This window comes from Saimiri boliviensis, chromosome 15 (assembly GCF_048565385.1).
Source record: "Saimiri boliviensis isolate mSaiBol1 chromosome 15, mSaiBol1.pri, whole genome shotgun sequence".
Classification (NCBI taxonomy): domain Eukaryota; kingdom Metazoa; phylum Chordata; class Mammalia; order Primates; family Cebidae; genus Saimiri; species Saimiri boliviensis.
Genome location: NC_133463.1, coordinates 21,087,063 through 21,101,628, shown reverse-complemented (window position 1 = coordinate 21,101,628; position 14,566 = coordinate 21,087,063). Strand labels below are relative to the sequence as shown.

The 14,566-nt window shown below is 35.5% G+C and overlaps 1 protein-coding gene across 4 annotated transcripts in view; it reads right to left on the bottom strand.

Annotated features, from left to right (window-relative positions):
• C15H8orf34 (chromosome 15 C8orf34 homolog) overlaps window positions 1–14,566 on the bottom strand; it is a 448,873-nt gene that overhangs the window by 89,867 nt on the left and 344,440 nt on the right. For all 4 annotated transcript variants that reach the window (XM_074386744.1, XM_003942901.4, XM_074386742.1 and 1 more), the window contains one exon: window positions 6,398–6,474. In XM_074386744.1, coding sequence (XP_074242845.1) covers window positions 6,398–6,474 — 77 coding nt within the window. The remainder of the gene's footprint in view (window positions 1–6,397; window positions 6,475–14,566) is intronic.

The window sequence follows — 14,566 nt, the reverse complement described above, 5'->3', positions numbered from 1 at the left end:
CTGCCTAGATTTCAGAAGATGTATGGAAATGCCTGGATGCTCAGGCAAAAGTTTTCTGCAGGGTTGGGGCCCTCATAGAGAACCTCTGCTAAGGCAGTACAGAAGGGAAATGTGGGGTTGCAACCCCACACAGAGTCTCTACCGGGCCACCACATAGTGGAGCTGTGAGAAGAGGGCCACCATCCTCTAGACCCCGGAAACGTAGAGCCACTGACAGCTTGCACCATGCTCCTTGAAAAGCCATAGACACTCAACACCAGCCCATGAAAGCAGCTGGAAGAGAGGCTATATCCTGCAAAGCCACAGGGGTGAAGCTGCCCAAGACCATGGGAACCCACTTCTTGCATCAGTGTGACCTTGATATGAGAGCTGGAGTTATTTTGAAACTTAAAATCTGACTGCCCCACTGGATTTCAGACTTGCATGGACCCTGTAACCCCTTTGTTTTGGCCAGTTTCTCCCATTTGGAACAGCTATATTTACCCAATTCCTATACCCCCATTATATCTAGGAAGTAACTAGCTTACTTTTGATTTTACATGTTCATAGGTGGAAGAGACTTGGCTTGTCTCAGATGAGACTTTGGACTGTGGACCTTTGAGTTAATACTGAAATGAGTTAAGACTCTGGGGAACTGCTGGGAAGGTATGATGGTTGGTTTTGAAATGTGAGGATATGAGATTTGTAGGGTTCGGAGGCAGAATGATATGGTTTGGCTGTGTTCCCAACCCAAATCTCAACTTGAATTGTATCTCCCAGAATTCCTACATGTGTGGGAGGAACTCAGCGGGAGGTTATTGAATCATAGGGGCCAGTCTTTCCCAAGCTATTCTCGTGATAGTGAATAAGTCTCATAAGATCTGATAGGTTTATCGGGGGGAAGGGGTGTTCCGCTTTTGCTTCTTTCTCATTTTCTCTTGCCTCTGCCATGTAAGAAGTACCTTTTACCTTTCTGCCATGATTCTGAGACCTGCCCAGCCATGTGCAACTATAGTCTAATTAAACCTCTTTTTCTTCCCAGCCTTGAGTATGTTTTATCAGTGGTGTGAAAATGGACTAATACATACAACATCTGGCAAGATTAAAAATAATCAAAAAAGTTACCTCCAATCTAGCTCAGCACTTTATCAAGATAATTTCAGATTCTCTAACTTTTGGATTGAGCTTACCGCAGATATTTTTTTCTTAGACACACTTTTTTTTTCTTTTGCTTTCTTAGTGGCTTCCTCATTCCAGGATGTCTTTTCATACTGCCCTGGATTCTCAGATTCCTCCAATTCTGAAGGTTCTGAGAAAGGCTAATTTCTTATGCTGAACTGTACTGATCTCTTTCTCTCATAAAAAACTACCTGTTCTGATCCAGTCCCTCAAACTCTTGCTTTTCACCGCCTACTTAATCCAGTGAATAATTCTACCTATACTTCCAACTCACTACAGTATCTCTCCTGTGTGTTGTTTGATTACTCTGGACTTTTCACTATTATTACACTTGCCAAATTGCGTAGCAAACAGCTGTTTAGTGGCCTGACTCCTCAACATGACTGCAAACACTTAAAAGAAGTACAGGTCAGGTGCCATTGCTCATGACTGTAATCCCAGCACGTTGGAAGGCCAAGGTGGGCAGATCACTTGAGGTTGGCAGTCCGAGACCAGCCTGATCAACATGGTGAAACCCTGTCTCTACTAAAAATACAAAAATTAGCTGGGCATGGTGGTGCACACCTGTAATCCCAGCTACTCAGGAGGCAGAGGCATGAGAATTGCTTTAACTCAGGAGGCGGAGGTTTCAGTGAGCTGAGATCACACCACTGCACTCCAGCTTGGGTGACAGAGCAAGACTCCATCACAAAAAATAAAATAAAATAAAATAAAAGATATTGTCTACTGATAATGGCCTAATACTTATCCCTTTTTCAATGCAGGTGTTAACAGTGACTCAGTGCCTAAATACAAATTTGCAAATAAGTACCATTTGTGTGGATCCCAACAAGTTCTATGAAAGAGAGTTTGGGTACTGGGAACCATGAGTTTTTGTCCTTTCTTGTCTATGTGACCTGAGACAAATCACAAGATCTTTTGGAAGCTCAGTATGCTCCTCTAACGCTAAGTACTACTTAGCTACTAAGTAGCTAAGTAGCTACTGTGAAGTACTACTTCACAGCAAGGTGGCCAGGATAAAGTGATAAGCCATGGGAATGACAACATTGAGACACCATTGGTATCAAATATGTGAAGCACTTAATTAACAAAAAGTACTGTACAAATATGTGATATCATTACTACTACTATCATCCTAGTCAAGTTTATATATCTCCCCAAGTAGATAAAACTTCTCAAGAGAAGAATATACCGAAAGCACAACTTTTAGCAAACCCTGGTCATTTTAGGAAACTTTTTTTTTACAGAAGTCCTTTTAATTGTCTTTTCTACTTTAAGAAATGATGACCAGTTACATAAAGTCTTATGAGAGTCAGATTATAATGAGCTAGTCATTACTGACTAATGAATACAATAACTTTAAAAATTTACAAGGAAAAAAGAAAAAGTCAGATATTTACTATCAAAGGCCTTTCTTAATTATCTTCATCTTCCCTTCACACCAATATGTTTATTTAATACTTTCAAAGCAAAATTGATTTTTTAAGATTAAGGAAGCTCATGCCTGTAATCCCAGTACTTCGGATGGCCAAGGAAGGAGGATTGCCTATGTTCAGGAGTTCAAGACCAGCCTGGGAATCATAGCTAGACCCAGTTTCTACAAAACTGAAAAAAATTGCCAGATGTGGTGGTGCACACCTGTAGTCACAGCTACTCCGGAGACTGAGGTGCTGAAATGAGAGGAATGCTGAAGCCCAGCACGTCAAGGCTATAGTGAGCTGTGATAGCACCACTGAACTCAGCCTGGGTGACAGAGCTAGACCCTGTCTCAAAAAAAAAAAAAAAAAAAAAAAAAAAAAAAAAAAAAAAAAAAAAAAAAATTAGGAAAGCCAAAGAAATTATGCAATTCAAAATTGTTGATATTAAGTGTTCATCAATCATTAATCTAAAATAATATACTTATGAAGCTAAGAGGTCATAATCAATACCTGCTGTTTGGTATTTTCTTTTCATGATTGCATTTTTGTTGGTTTATTAAATGACTTTACCTGACAAATCCAGTTTTAACCTGCATAGGCTGTATATATACTAAGAGGCAGTCCAGAATACAGAGAGAGGAGAGGGAGAGGGAAATTCTAGAAGAACGACTTGCTTATGTGGAGGAGGATAAAAATTCAAATGTAAATGTTGCCTCTACATCACTTAAATATTCACAAAATGTTCAAGAAATATTCCAAGCACAGGGTAAGCCACTAGTAAAAAACAGTTTCCAAGAGTTTGTTCCCCACTTATTAATATACAATACTCAACATGGAAAGTTAGCAAATAGAGACAGCCAGTGTTGAAACTACCTTAAATGGTTCAACATTTGTGGCATATTTATATTTGTACAGGATATGACTAAAATTTTCTTTGAAGTATCTTGTATTTCTTACTGTAATAAAGAAAAAGAGTTGCTTTGTTCCAATTCTCCCTTAATATTTAGATAAAGTCCCAATTTTCTTCATGATTTACTAAAAATATTACCCTAAGAAATACTACAGAAGTATTCTTCAGAAAATCTACATCTAAAATATCATTATTTTAACAAAATTAACTTGTATTTTAATCCATGCTTTTCTCATAATAAAAGCAGCTACCATCTAGAAATTGTCTACTTCAGGGTCCTGACATTCATTCATTTATTCATGTATTCCTTTTATTCCACTTAATTCCAAAAGGATTTAAATGTGTAATACGATATTCACTGGAATCGAGCATTTTCAATGCAAAATCTAATGAATGTAAATAAAATACAGGTTAACCTATAACAAACTTTTGCACTGGGAAAGCACTATGTGAGCACTGTGGAAAGAAAGCAAAGATCTCTATACACCCATTTGAAATGACTCATGAAAAGTTTGACCAAGTAGAGCTAATTTCTTTTTTCTTTGCATTTTTATGTATTAGTAAGGAAGCCAAATACTATAGACAGGATATATCTTGATTGGAGAAAACGATTAGAAGAAGAATTTAATGGCATATGTTAAGGCATGAGAGAAAAATATGGACCTTGTGGAATTCACAGCTGATAAAGCTTTGCAAAAAGTGATGAATGACAGATTATCACAACCTAAAGAACATCATGAGATTATGGAGAAATACAAAGTTTATAAATGGCTGAACATTTCTTAAAAAGTAAAATTAATGCAACAGTAGGTTATAATCCCTAAATCAAATTTGTTCCAAATATATACCTCATTGTACTCTGTGTGAGAACATTACTTGGAACCCTAGATTTGGTTCTGGCATATCTCACATGTTCCAGGGGATTTGGCAAACAAGGATATGTTCAGAAAAAGCATCAAGATAATGAAATTTTTTGAAACCACCCCATGTAAGAATTGGTTAAAAGCAGGGACTGTGTTTTGACCTAAAACTTTAAGTCTCATTTGGGACATGCTGGTAGTTTCTAATATCTGAACAGTTAATCATAAGAAGGACTAGATTTAAGCTATCACTCCCGGAGTGGAACTAGGACCAATGTTTGTGAGGAATGGAAGACAGTATCTAACAAAGAGGGATAAACTTTCTAGAAGAAACAGAAAAGCACTAAAATATTAAAGATGTACAGTAGAAGGAAAACTGACTAGTTCCCAACTCCTAATTTCACTGTTCTCTTAACTTTAGGAACTTGGTTTATTTCCTTAGCTTCTCCGAGTTTCTGCTTCCTCATCTATAGGTTAGATATCCCTGGATTGAATGGAGGGATGAAAATTCCATAGTTGAAAATGCCAAGGCAAGAGATGGGAAACGCTATACTGGATAGTTACCATGCTTCTTTTAATTTCTAAGATATTACCATTTTGTTGTAAAGGAAAATATAATAGTTTTCATCTTATGGTGAGGAATTATTGCTAAATTATGCATTCAACATACATATATATGTATATGTGTGTGTGTGCATGCGTGTGTGTGTGTGTGTGTGTGTGTGTGTGTGTGTGTGTATTATGGGCCTACAGCATGTAGGTACTCTTCTATGGATGTAGAAGTGAAAAAACTATACAAAAATTCTTGCCCTGGTAGACCTTATATTATAGTGGAAAGAAATGGACAGTAAAACAAATACATAAATTATATCACATAGAAGTCATAAGTACCATAAGAAAAATTAAGAAGGAAAATGCAAAATTTTAAGTAGCATCAGGGAAAATAACATCTGAGCAAGATACGTTAATTTTATCAGCAATTTTAAAAATGAATTTTATTAAGAAGTTCATTGGAAAACTTGGTGCTTTTAACTAAATCCTATGATCTGAATAATGGTTTAATTCATGTTAATCTCATCACAGTGTTATGGGTTGAACTGTGTCCTCCTAAAATTTCTTATGTTGAATTCCTAGCCCAAGTACCTCAGAATATATTTAGAGATAAGGTCTTTAAAGAGGTAATTAAGTTAAAGGAAGTTATTAGGGAGGCTCTCCTCCACTATCACTGGTGATATTGGTGATGTATCACTGGTATTAAGTGATTAGGACACAGACATGTACAAAGGGAAGAAGCTGTGAAGCCACCGGGAGAAGACATTCATCTACCAGGTGAAAAAAACGACCTCAGAAGAAACCAGCCATGGCAACACTTTTTCTACCTCCAGAACTTAGAGAAATTAACTTTTTGTTATTTAAGCTACCCAGTCTTTGCTACTTTGTTGTGACAGCCCTAGCAAACTGAGAGAATACAGATGCATACAAAACCAGTCCAACTATTATGTTTAAGATAATTCAAGATTGCATTAGTTATTTTTATAGAACTCAAAATATTTTATGAACTTTGTATTTTAAGTTTATATAATATTTCTTTTTATTTTGAATTTATATAGAATTTCAGGATTTTATATTTATTCTTTTAACCTTAAATTGCATTAAAAAATCTTAAACCTAATGGTTTGCTCCCAATATATTGTATTGAAGAGATATAGTTTAACAAAAATATTATATCACAGACTTCACAACTAAAAATAGCATGCTTAAGTCATATGTAAACTTTTAGGATATGTAAAATATTTGTTTTTCTATCAAGATAAATACAGTTAAACTTATTGAAGTTTAAGATGGCAGGTGGTAATCTTTAGCATGTTCACATGCACAAGCAAGCAGCTAATAAAACCAGAACTTCACATTTCCCATCTAGTTCAAGTCTTCCTTCCCAACTGTTGAAACAACCAGTAAGAAAACTGGCTTTATTATATGTTATTTAGGTTTTCCTATTAGTAATTTTAATGTTTTTGCAATTAAAAAAATACATAAATGAATATACTTACAGGTCCTGTTAGTATAGATGCTTTCTCAAATTCTTCACCCTCCTCCATTAGTGCTTCTTCAGTCCCAGGTAAGGAATCTATTTTTATTTTTTAAAAAAGAATAAATTATAGTCACATATAGCTTATTAATTCTCTGATATATAAACCTGTTTTGAGAAGAATAAAGTAACAGAGCTGGTTGTTGAAAAATTCATAGTGTTTGTGAGTTAAAATAGAACATAAAATAATGTTTAGAAAAATGATAAGCATTTTTAATTTAGAAGGGTACAACGACATCAGAAATGTGCAAGAGCCACAGTTCTCTTAGTTATACAAATAAAGCAAAATTTTTGCATATAATTCAGCTAATTGTTGAAACACAATTATATTTAGTGTCCTTTTTTGTTTTATGATTTTATAATTATTTGTTTTATCTATCAATCTTCTCCTTTTGGTGGGGGTTACACAATTTAAATACTATTTTATGCTCTCCTTTTTAGATGGAATGGAAAATTCTGAAAAAAAGTTCAGAGGAAGATGCTCATTATTAAATGGTGGTAGGTTTTCCATTTCAGTATATGAAGCAAGAAGTTGCAATTACATAGCCTGAATTGAATATATTGATGGGTGGGTGAGTAGTGGCTTTCAAATATGTGAACAAAATGCTGCAATATTTTCCATATGTCTTCTGACAATATAACAACCTTTCGAACAACAGGTTCTGTGGGTTATAAAGAATTCAGTTATAGGAATAGGTAAATGGAGCAACTAGAAATAATCTATCCTAAAGACTGTCAACTTTCCTTAGTTGAGTTTGAGCTCCTACTTTTCAAATAAAAATACCAGTTAAGGGAAATTTATTTTACACCACTGGATTTAGAAATTGATTTCTTATATTTATTAATACTTGAGGGAGTCATATAAAGCCCTAAAGTTTTCCTTTAGCTTCATGTACATATGAAGACAGATTTTTCTATTGCATAAAATGTATACTCTAAAAAGAGAATTAGAGCATGAAATCTTTCAAACCCTTAATGGCCACAGAACACCCCAATGGTAAGCTTAGTACAAATCTGTACTTTGTACAGATTTGGAGTCATGGAGCTCTCTCTATCTCTGAGAACTCAGAATTTTACGTTCAAGAAGACAAGTTTCTAAATCCTGGGGCACATAGTTTATACAGATGTAAATGTGGATTTTGTATTAGAACACAGAATGCCTTCCACCATAAAACTGACTTCAAGAGAAACACATCATTCTAGAGTTGCAGGTAAATTTAAAGCTTTTACTTACTACCTTTCCTAACAGAACATAGATAATAAAAATAAACAAGTTTTAGTGGCTAAAATCAGGAGAGATAATGAGAATTATACCAAATGCAAAAGTATTAATCCACTTGTAAAGAATACTTGAACCTCCAGCTCCTAAAACACTATTGTAAAGATGACAATAAATTTGTTAAATTAGGATACAAATTAAGCGTAATTCAAGTCCTCCTAAACTGAATTATATTCTGCAGAACTGTGAGCAAATGCTACTATAATTTTAGCATTCATTCAGTATGCTTCCTGTTTTGTTGTGTACTGAAGTTCTTATTTAAGTAGTCTATTGACTTAATAAATACATAACATTAAAATGTTCTATTCTACATTACAAAGCAAATTCTTTTTGTATATATGACAAGAAAATCTACCCTCTCATGGATTTGCTAAATTTTTAAAGTTAGAAGTATTATAAATGAGTTTTCAAGCTCTTATCCATGAGTAGTTAATGGTTTTTAAGTGATGTCATTTTGCTTATTTATGTATTTATTCTTTCATTCATACATTTATTGCATTTGTATATTTGTATATTCATTTATTTAGCAAATACTATATACCAACACTGTATCAGGTGCTTTTAAAAGAAATTGAACATTTTCTATGATATTTTCTTTCATGAAATTTACTTGAACACATTTATAGGGCAGTATTAATTTTTTTAACAAAGATGAATATTTATAAAGAGAAAGTATTAGTAACTTTGTATGGTTTACATTTTGTTCTGTTTCTGTTTTTGTTTAATTCTCCCTGGTACCATATCCAGAGAGATCTATAATACAGTAATGTCCATTCAGCTCAGTATGAAGCGATAACTATAAGTGCTGCCAGAACATTTGAAAATTTACATAACTACCATTTTTGAAAGTTATGAAGTCACATGGATACTGCCAAATATTCCAAATCTAATAATAGGATACCAATCTAACAAGATAGTAGGGACCACAGACATCATGAAAATAAAATCTTGGTGTTTAATGCTTGGAGCAGTAAATGCTATTCTTTTTGTGTTCCAAGTACATTGCTTATTAACAGTAACAGATGAGTAAATATGTGTAAGCTGTTTTGCTCTGTCTATTCCAGAGAAATTTCTTTTATACATTATTTTCAAATATAAGTTTTTTTTTTAGCTATTTAAAATAACCTATGGGTGGGTGGGGAATTAGTCCCTAAATTTGTCAAATATTACAGTTTATCTTATATCCTCATTTTAGAGAAGAAGAAAATGAAGCATGGAAAGATAAAGTAATTTTACCAGAAATCTAATAATCTGTGACAGGACTAGAAATTCAGTCCCGTGGTTGATTGGACATGTTGGTGGGGACCTAAAAATCTGTAGTTTATTGTAGTGCTTAGCTTCATCCAACTTTTTTCAGCCATTATTTTTACTTTTGCTGCTTATGTCACAATAGATTCTTTTGTGCACAAAGTTATACCTATTTATAGAAATATTTATGTATGTCTAGCCAAGTTCAATGTGGATGCACAGTTGACATAAAACTCACAGTAGCACTTTCGGATAATGCCAATAATATTTAATTACTGGATCTAGTCATTTGACTAACTTAAGTAGAAAAGAATGTACTAAATCAGAAACTCATATTCCGGAATTTGCAGATTAAGTATGCTAATAAATACTAATTCCTGAAGAATGCAGGAATAGGCATTTCAAGAAGGGAGCTTAAAGTATAATTTGCAACACATTATTGATACATTATTTAATTTCCCAGGAAATTTGAGTCCTTATAATACTCAGTAATTATGTAAATGAGATTGTTGAAGAATATATGGGTACAGATTGGTAAATTGGAGTTAATTTGATTAAATTTTAAAAATTAATGGCAACTAATTAAATTGTATCTATCTTGTATCTGGTTTTGTATTGGTCATGATGGGTAACATAAGAGAACTTCAAGAAGCATATAATCCAATGGAAGTAAGAGAAACAAACACACAAGAAGCAATTCAAAAACAATTAGGAGCTAAGAGAAAGAAAACATCAGAGAGACTTAACATGATCTTAGAGCAGATGATCTAAATAGGCAGAGAAGGGAGGGAAAAGGTCTTATTGCTAGTCAGGAAAGGATGGCATAAGTCAAGGTACACATGCAAGAATATCTATGAGCAGAATCCAGGCTGACTCCAGAAACTAAGTGAGCGTCAACGAATGGCCAGCCTGGGACCTCCATGTTGCTAATGACACATTACTTAATGTTCATTGTCAGGGTTAAAGGTCTATTGTAAGAACATACCGTGTCATCACCATTATAATAGGTTTGAGTATGTATAAACTATGGCCATTTCTTTATATTATGCTACACTGGCATTGGTTTATGTTCCCCTAGCAGTTTTTAAAAAATATTTATTACAGAATATTTGACATAAAAATACATCTGTAAAACATTTATATAAATATAACATGTAAAAATGTAAAATATATCACATCTATTAGTATGTATGATATATTTAAATTACAAATGATAATGAAAAAATAAACACCCCAAACCTACCACTTAATAATTAGGGCATTTCCAAAAACCATATATCTGCGGGCTCCTTCCTTATCCCAACACCCAGCCTCCCCTTACCCCTGAGAATAACTAATATTTTGTGTTTATCATTTCCTTCTTTTAGTATAGTTTTGTCACTTATGTTTTCCTAAAGAAACTATTATTTAGATTTGCTTTTTGGAGCTTTATAAAAATGGTATTCTGTGACTTGCTTTTGTTCAAGAAGTATTAGGCTTTTAAGACACACTTTACAGTGAGCTGCAACTTGCTTATACCAGACTGGGAGAACCAACTGCCATTTCAGTTTGGCTGCTTGAAATTAGCCACGGTGGGAGTATTCACACCACGGAAATGAGTCTCCACAAATCAAGGTTTCCTTTTTGCAGGAAAACTGTGGCTGTACATTTACATGGTAGAAACCTGAATGCCTTTCAACTACATACAGGGGATCTGTTTGTACATCACCAATTTTATCCATCCCCTGTATGTAGTTGAAAGGCATTCAGATTGCTACTGTGTAAAAAAATTTCACAATTTATCCATTTCCCTGTCCATGAAGATACTACATTATTTCATGCTACATGAAACCTGTTTCTCTAAGGCATTTACCTAGAAATGGAATCTCTAGGTTTTAGATTGTATAAATGCTCAGGATTTTAAGATACTGGAAAACTTTTCCAAAACTCATATAGCTGTGGTATATGAGTTTCTTTTCATCTATGACTTTACCAGCACTTAGTTTTGTCAGCTTTCTTAATCAATGCCAAAAAAAAGGTTGTAAAAGAAAAAGGATTGTATCTCCATGGTCTTAATTTGCTTTTCCCTGATCACTAAGGTAGTTTAAGTATTTTTCATCTGCTTGTTGACCTTTTGTGTTTCTTCTCTATAGAATGTATACTCAAATCTGTTGCTTATTTTCTTATTGGTTTGATTATTTATTAAATTGTAGGTGTTTTTCATATTCTGAATATTAGTCTTTGATCAGTGGCAATCACATTGCAAATATGTTTCCCTATTTGTGGCTTTTCCTTGGGCATCTTTTTTACTTTTATTTTTTTTTTCAATATGGTTTTAGGGGACAGGTGGTGTTTGGTTATCCGAATAAGTTATTTAGTGGTGATTTCTGAGATTTTGGTGCACCCATCACCTGAGCAGTGTACACTGCCCAACGTGTAGTCTTTTATCCCTCACCACCCTTACCCTTCCCCCGAGTCCCCAAAGTCCAATAATGCATCATTCTTAGGCCTTTTCATCCTCATAGTGTAGCTCACACATATTAGAGAAAACATAAGATATTTGGCTTTCCATTTCTGAGTTACTTCACTTAGAATAATAGTCTCCAATTCTGTCCAGGTTGCTGCAAATGCCATCATTTTGTTCTTTTTTAAGGTTGAGTAGTATTCCGTGGTATGTATATACCACATTATCTTTATCTACTCATTGATTGATGGACATTTGGACTGGTTCCATATTTTTGCAATTGCAAATTGTGCTGCTATAAACATCTGTTTGCAAATATCTTTTTCATATAATGACATCTTTTCATCTGGGTAGATACCTAGAAATGGGATTTCTGGATCAAACAGTAGATCTTCTTTTAGTTCTTTAAGGACTCTCCATAGTTTTCCAGAGTGATTGTACTAGTTTACATTCATGCTAATAGTGTAAAAGTGTTCCCTCTTCACCAAATCCATTCTTCCCCTTCTTCACCACACCAACATCTATTATTTTTTGATTTTTTGATTATAGCCATTCTTGCAGGAGTGAGGTGGTATCACAGTGTGGTTTTGATTTGCATTTTCCTGATAATTAGTGATGTGGAGCATTTTTCTATATGCTTATTTGCCACTCATATATCCTCTTTTGAGAAATGTCTCTTCATGCCCTTAGCTCGCCTTTTCACCGGATTATTTTCTTTTTTCTTGCTGATTTGTTGAGTTCTTTGTATTATAGATTCTGAATATGAGTCCTTTGTCAGAAACACAGATTATGAAGATTTTTCTCCCACTCCGTGGGTTTTCTGCTTATTCTGCTGATTATTTCTTTGGCTGTGCAGGAGGTTTTTAGTTCAATTAAATCCTATCTATTTATCTTTTTATTTTTGTTGCACTTGCTTTTGGGTTCTTGGTCATGAAGTCTTGACCTAAGCCAATATCTGAAGGGTTTTTCTGATGTTATCTTGTAAAACTTTTATGGTTTCAGGTCTTAGATTTAAGTTCTTGATCTATTTTGAGTTGATTTTTGTATAAGGTGAGAGATAAGGATCCAGTTTAATTCTTCTACATGTGGCTTTTCAATTATCCCAGCACCATTTACTGAATAGTGTTCTTTCTTCACCAAATCCATTCTTGTCCCTTCCCCCCTTTATGTTTTTGTTTGCTTTGCTGAAGATCAGTTGGCTGTAAGTATCTGGGTTTATTTCTGGGTTCTCTATTCTATATGTGTTTATTTTTATAATGGTACCATGCTGTTCTGGTGACTATGGCCTTATAGTTTAGTTTGAAGTCAGGCAATGTGATGCCTCCAGATTTATGCTTTTTGCCTAGGATAGCTTTGGATATGCAGGCTGTTTCAGTTCCATATGAATTTAGAATTTTCTTTTCTAGTTCTGTAAAGAATGATGGTAGTATTTTATTTTTATCATATTACCAGAATTGTTTTTCTGGTTCCTTCTAATTTGTGCAGACTATGTTGGAAGGAAAATGTAGGATTCAAGAACTGCCGTTCAGATTTTTTTGTCCCTTAGTGTGATCCTTTGATGTGTTCTCCCCGCTTACCTAGGAATGGGGCTTCCTGAGAGCTGAACTGTAGAGATTGTTTTTGTTCTTCTGGGTCTAGCTTTCCAATGGAGTTACCAGGCTCTGGGCCGGTACTGGGGAGTGTCTGCAAAGAGTCCTGTGATGTGATCACTCTTCAGGTCTTGCAGCTGTGGATACCAGCACCTGATCTGGAAGAGGTAGCAAGGGAGTGAAGTGGACTCTGTGAGGGACTTTGGTTATGTTTTTGTTTAGTGTGCTAGTTTTGTGTTGGTTGGCCTCCAGCCAAAAGATGATGCTTTCAAGAGTGCATCAAATTTTGGGAGGCCGAGGTAGGTGGACCACAAGGTCAAGAGATTGAGACCATCCTGACCAACATGGTAAAACCCCGTCTCTACTAAAAAATACAAAAATTAGCTGGGCATGGTGGTACATGCCTGTAGTCCCAGCTACTCAAGAGGCTGAGGCAGGAGAATTGCTTGAACCCAGGGGGTGGAGATTGCAGTGAGCCAAGATTGTGCCACTGTACTCCAGCCTGGCGTCTTGTGGCAGAGTAAGACTCTGTCTCAAAAAAAAAAAAAAAAAAAAAGCATCAACCCTATGAGGAGGATGCAAACTTGCCCTGAGAACATCTGGTTAAATATTCATGTTTCTCAGGTGGTAGGGAAGGCCATAGAGCTCCCATGAAATTATGCCCTTTGTCTTTGGCTACCACAGCAGGTAAACAAAGACCACCAGATGGGAGCAGGGATAGGTGTGTCTGAGCTCAGCCTCTTTTTGTGTGGGGATTGTTGTTTCTATTGTAGGGGATGGGAGTGTGGTTCCCAGTCCCGTGGAGTTATATTTCCAGGGGGATTATGGGTGTCTCTGTTGACTCATACAGGTCACCAAGGAAGTGGGGGAAAGCTGGCTACCACAGGCCTCACCCAGCTCCATGGCAGCCCATAGCCCTAAAGGCTGGTCTCACATACACTGTGCCCCCACAAAAAGCACTGAGTTTATTTCCAGGCAGCAAGGGACCAGGTCTGAGAACTTGCCCCAGACCATGAGTCTCCTCATTTAGAAAGCAATCTCATAGGTTTTTGCATCTCAGGGAGCCTGCAGTGGTGATCCAGTTCCTTCACAGTGTCTGTGATTCTCTCAGCTTTCCTGACATGTTTCTGCAGTACTTCTTGGAGCAAAAGTTCATGACATAAATCTCCACGTGCTGCTCTGTCTGTCGGAGTGGGAGCTGCAAATTAGTCCTGCCTCCTATCCACCATCTTAATCCCGAGGTTCTGTGGGCTTCTTTTGACAAACAGGAGTTTTTAATTTTCAAGAGTTCAGTGTTTCAATGATTTCTTTCATGGCTGGAGATGTCTTTGTCTTATTGAAGATGTTCTTCGCAATCCAGGTATAACAAAAACACTTTCCTATACTTTATCTTCTAACCATCCAGGTTGGATGTATGGACTGTGTCCTGCTATAATGCATCAGCAGGATGCATAATATGTGTATATATATAATTAATATAATGCATCAGCATTATAGAAGGACACTGATGAAGACGTGATATACCTTAGATAGCACTGGAGTTGCATTACCTGTACTTATTTACATATACAA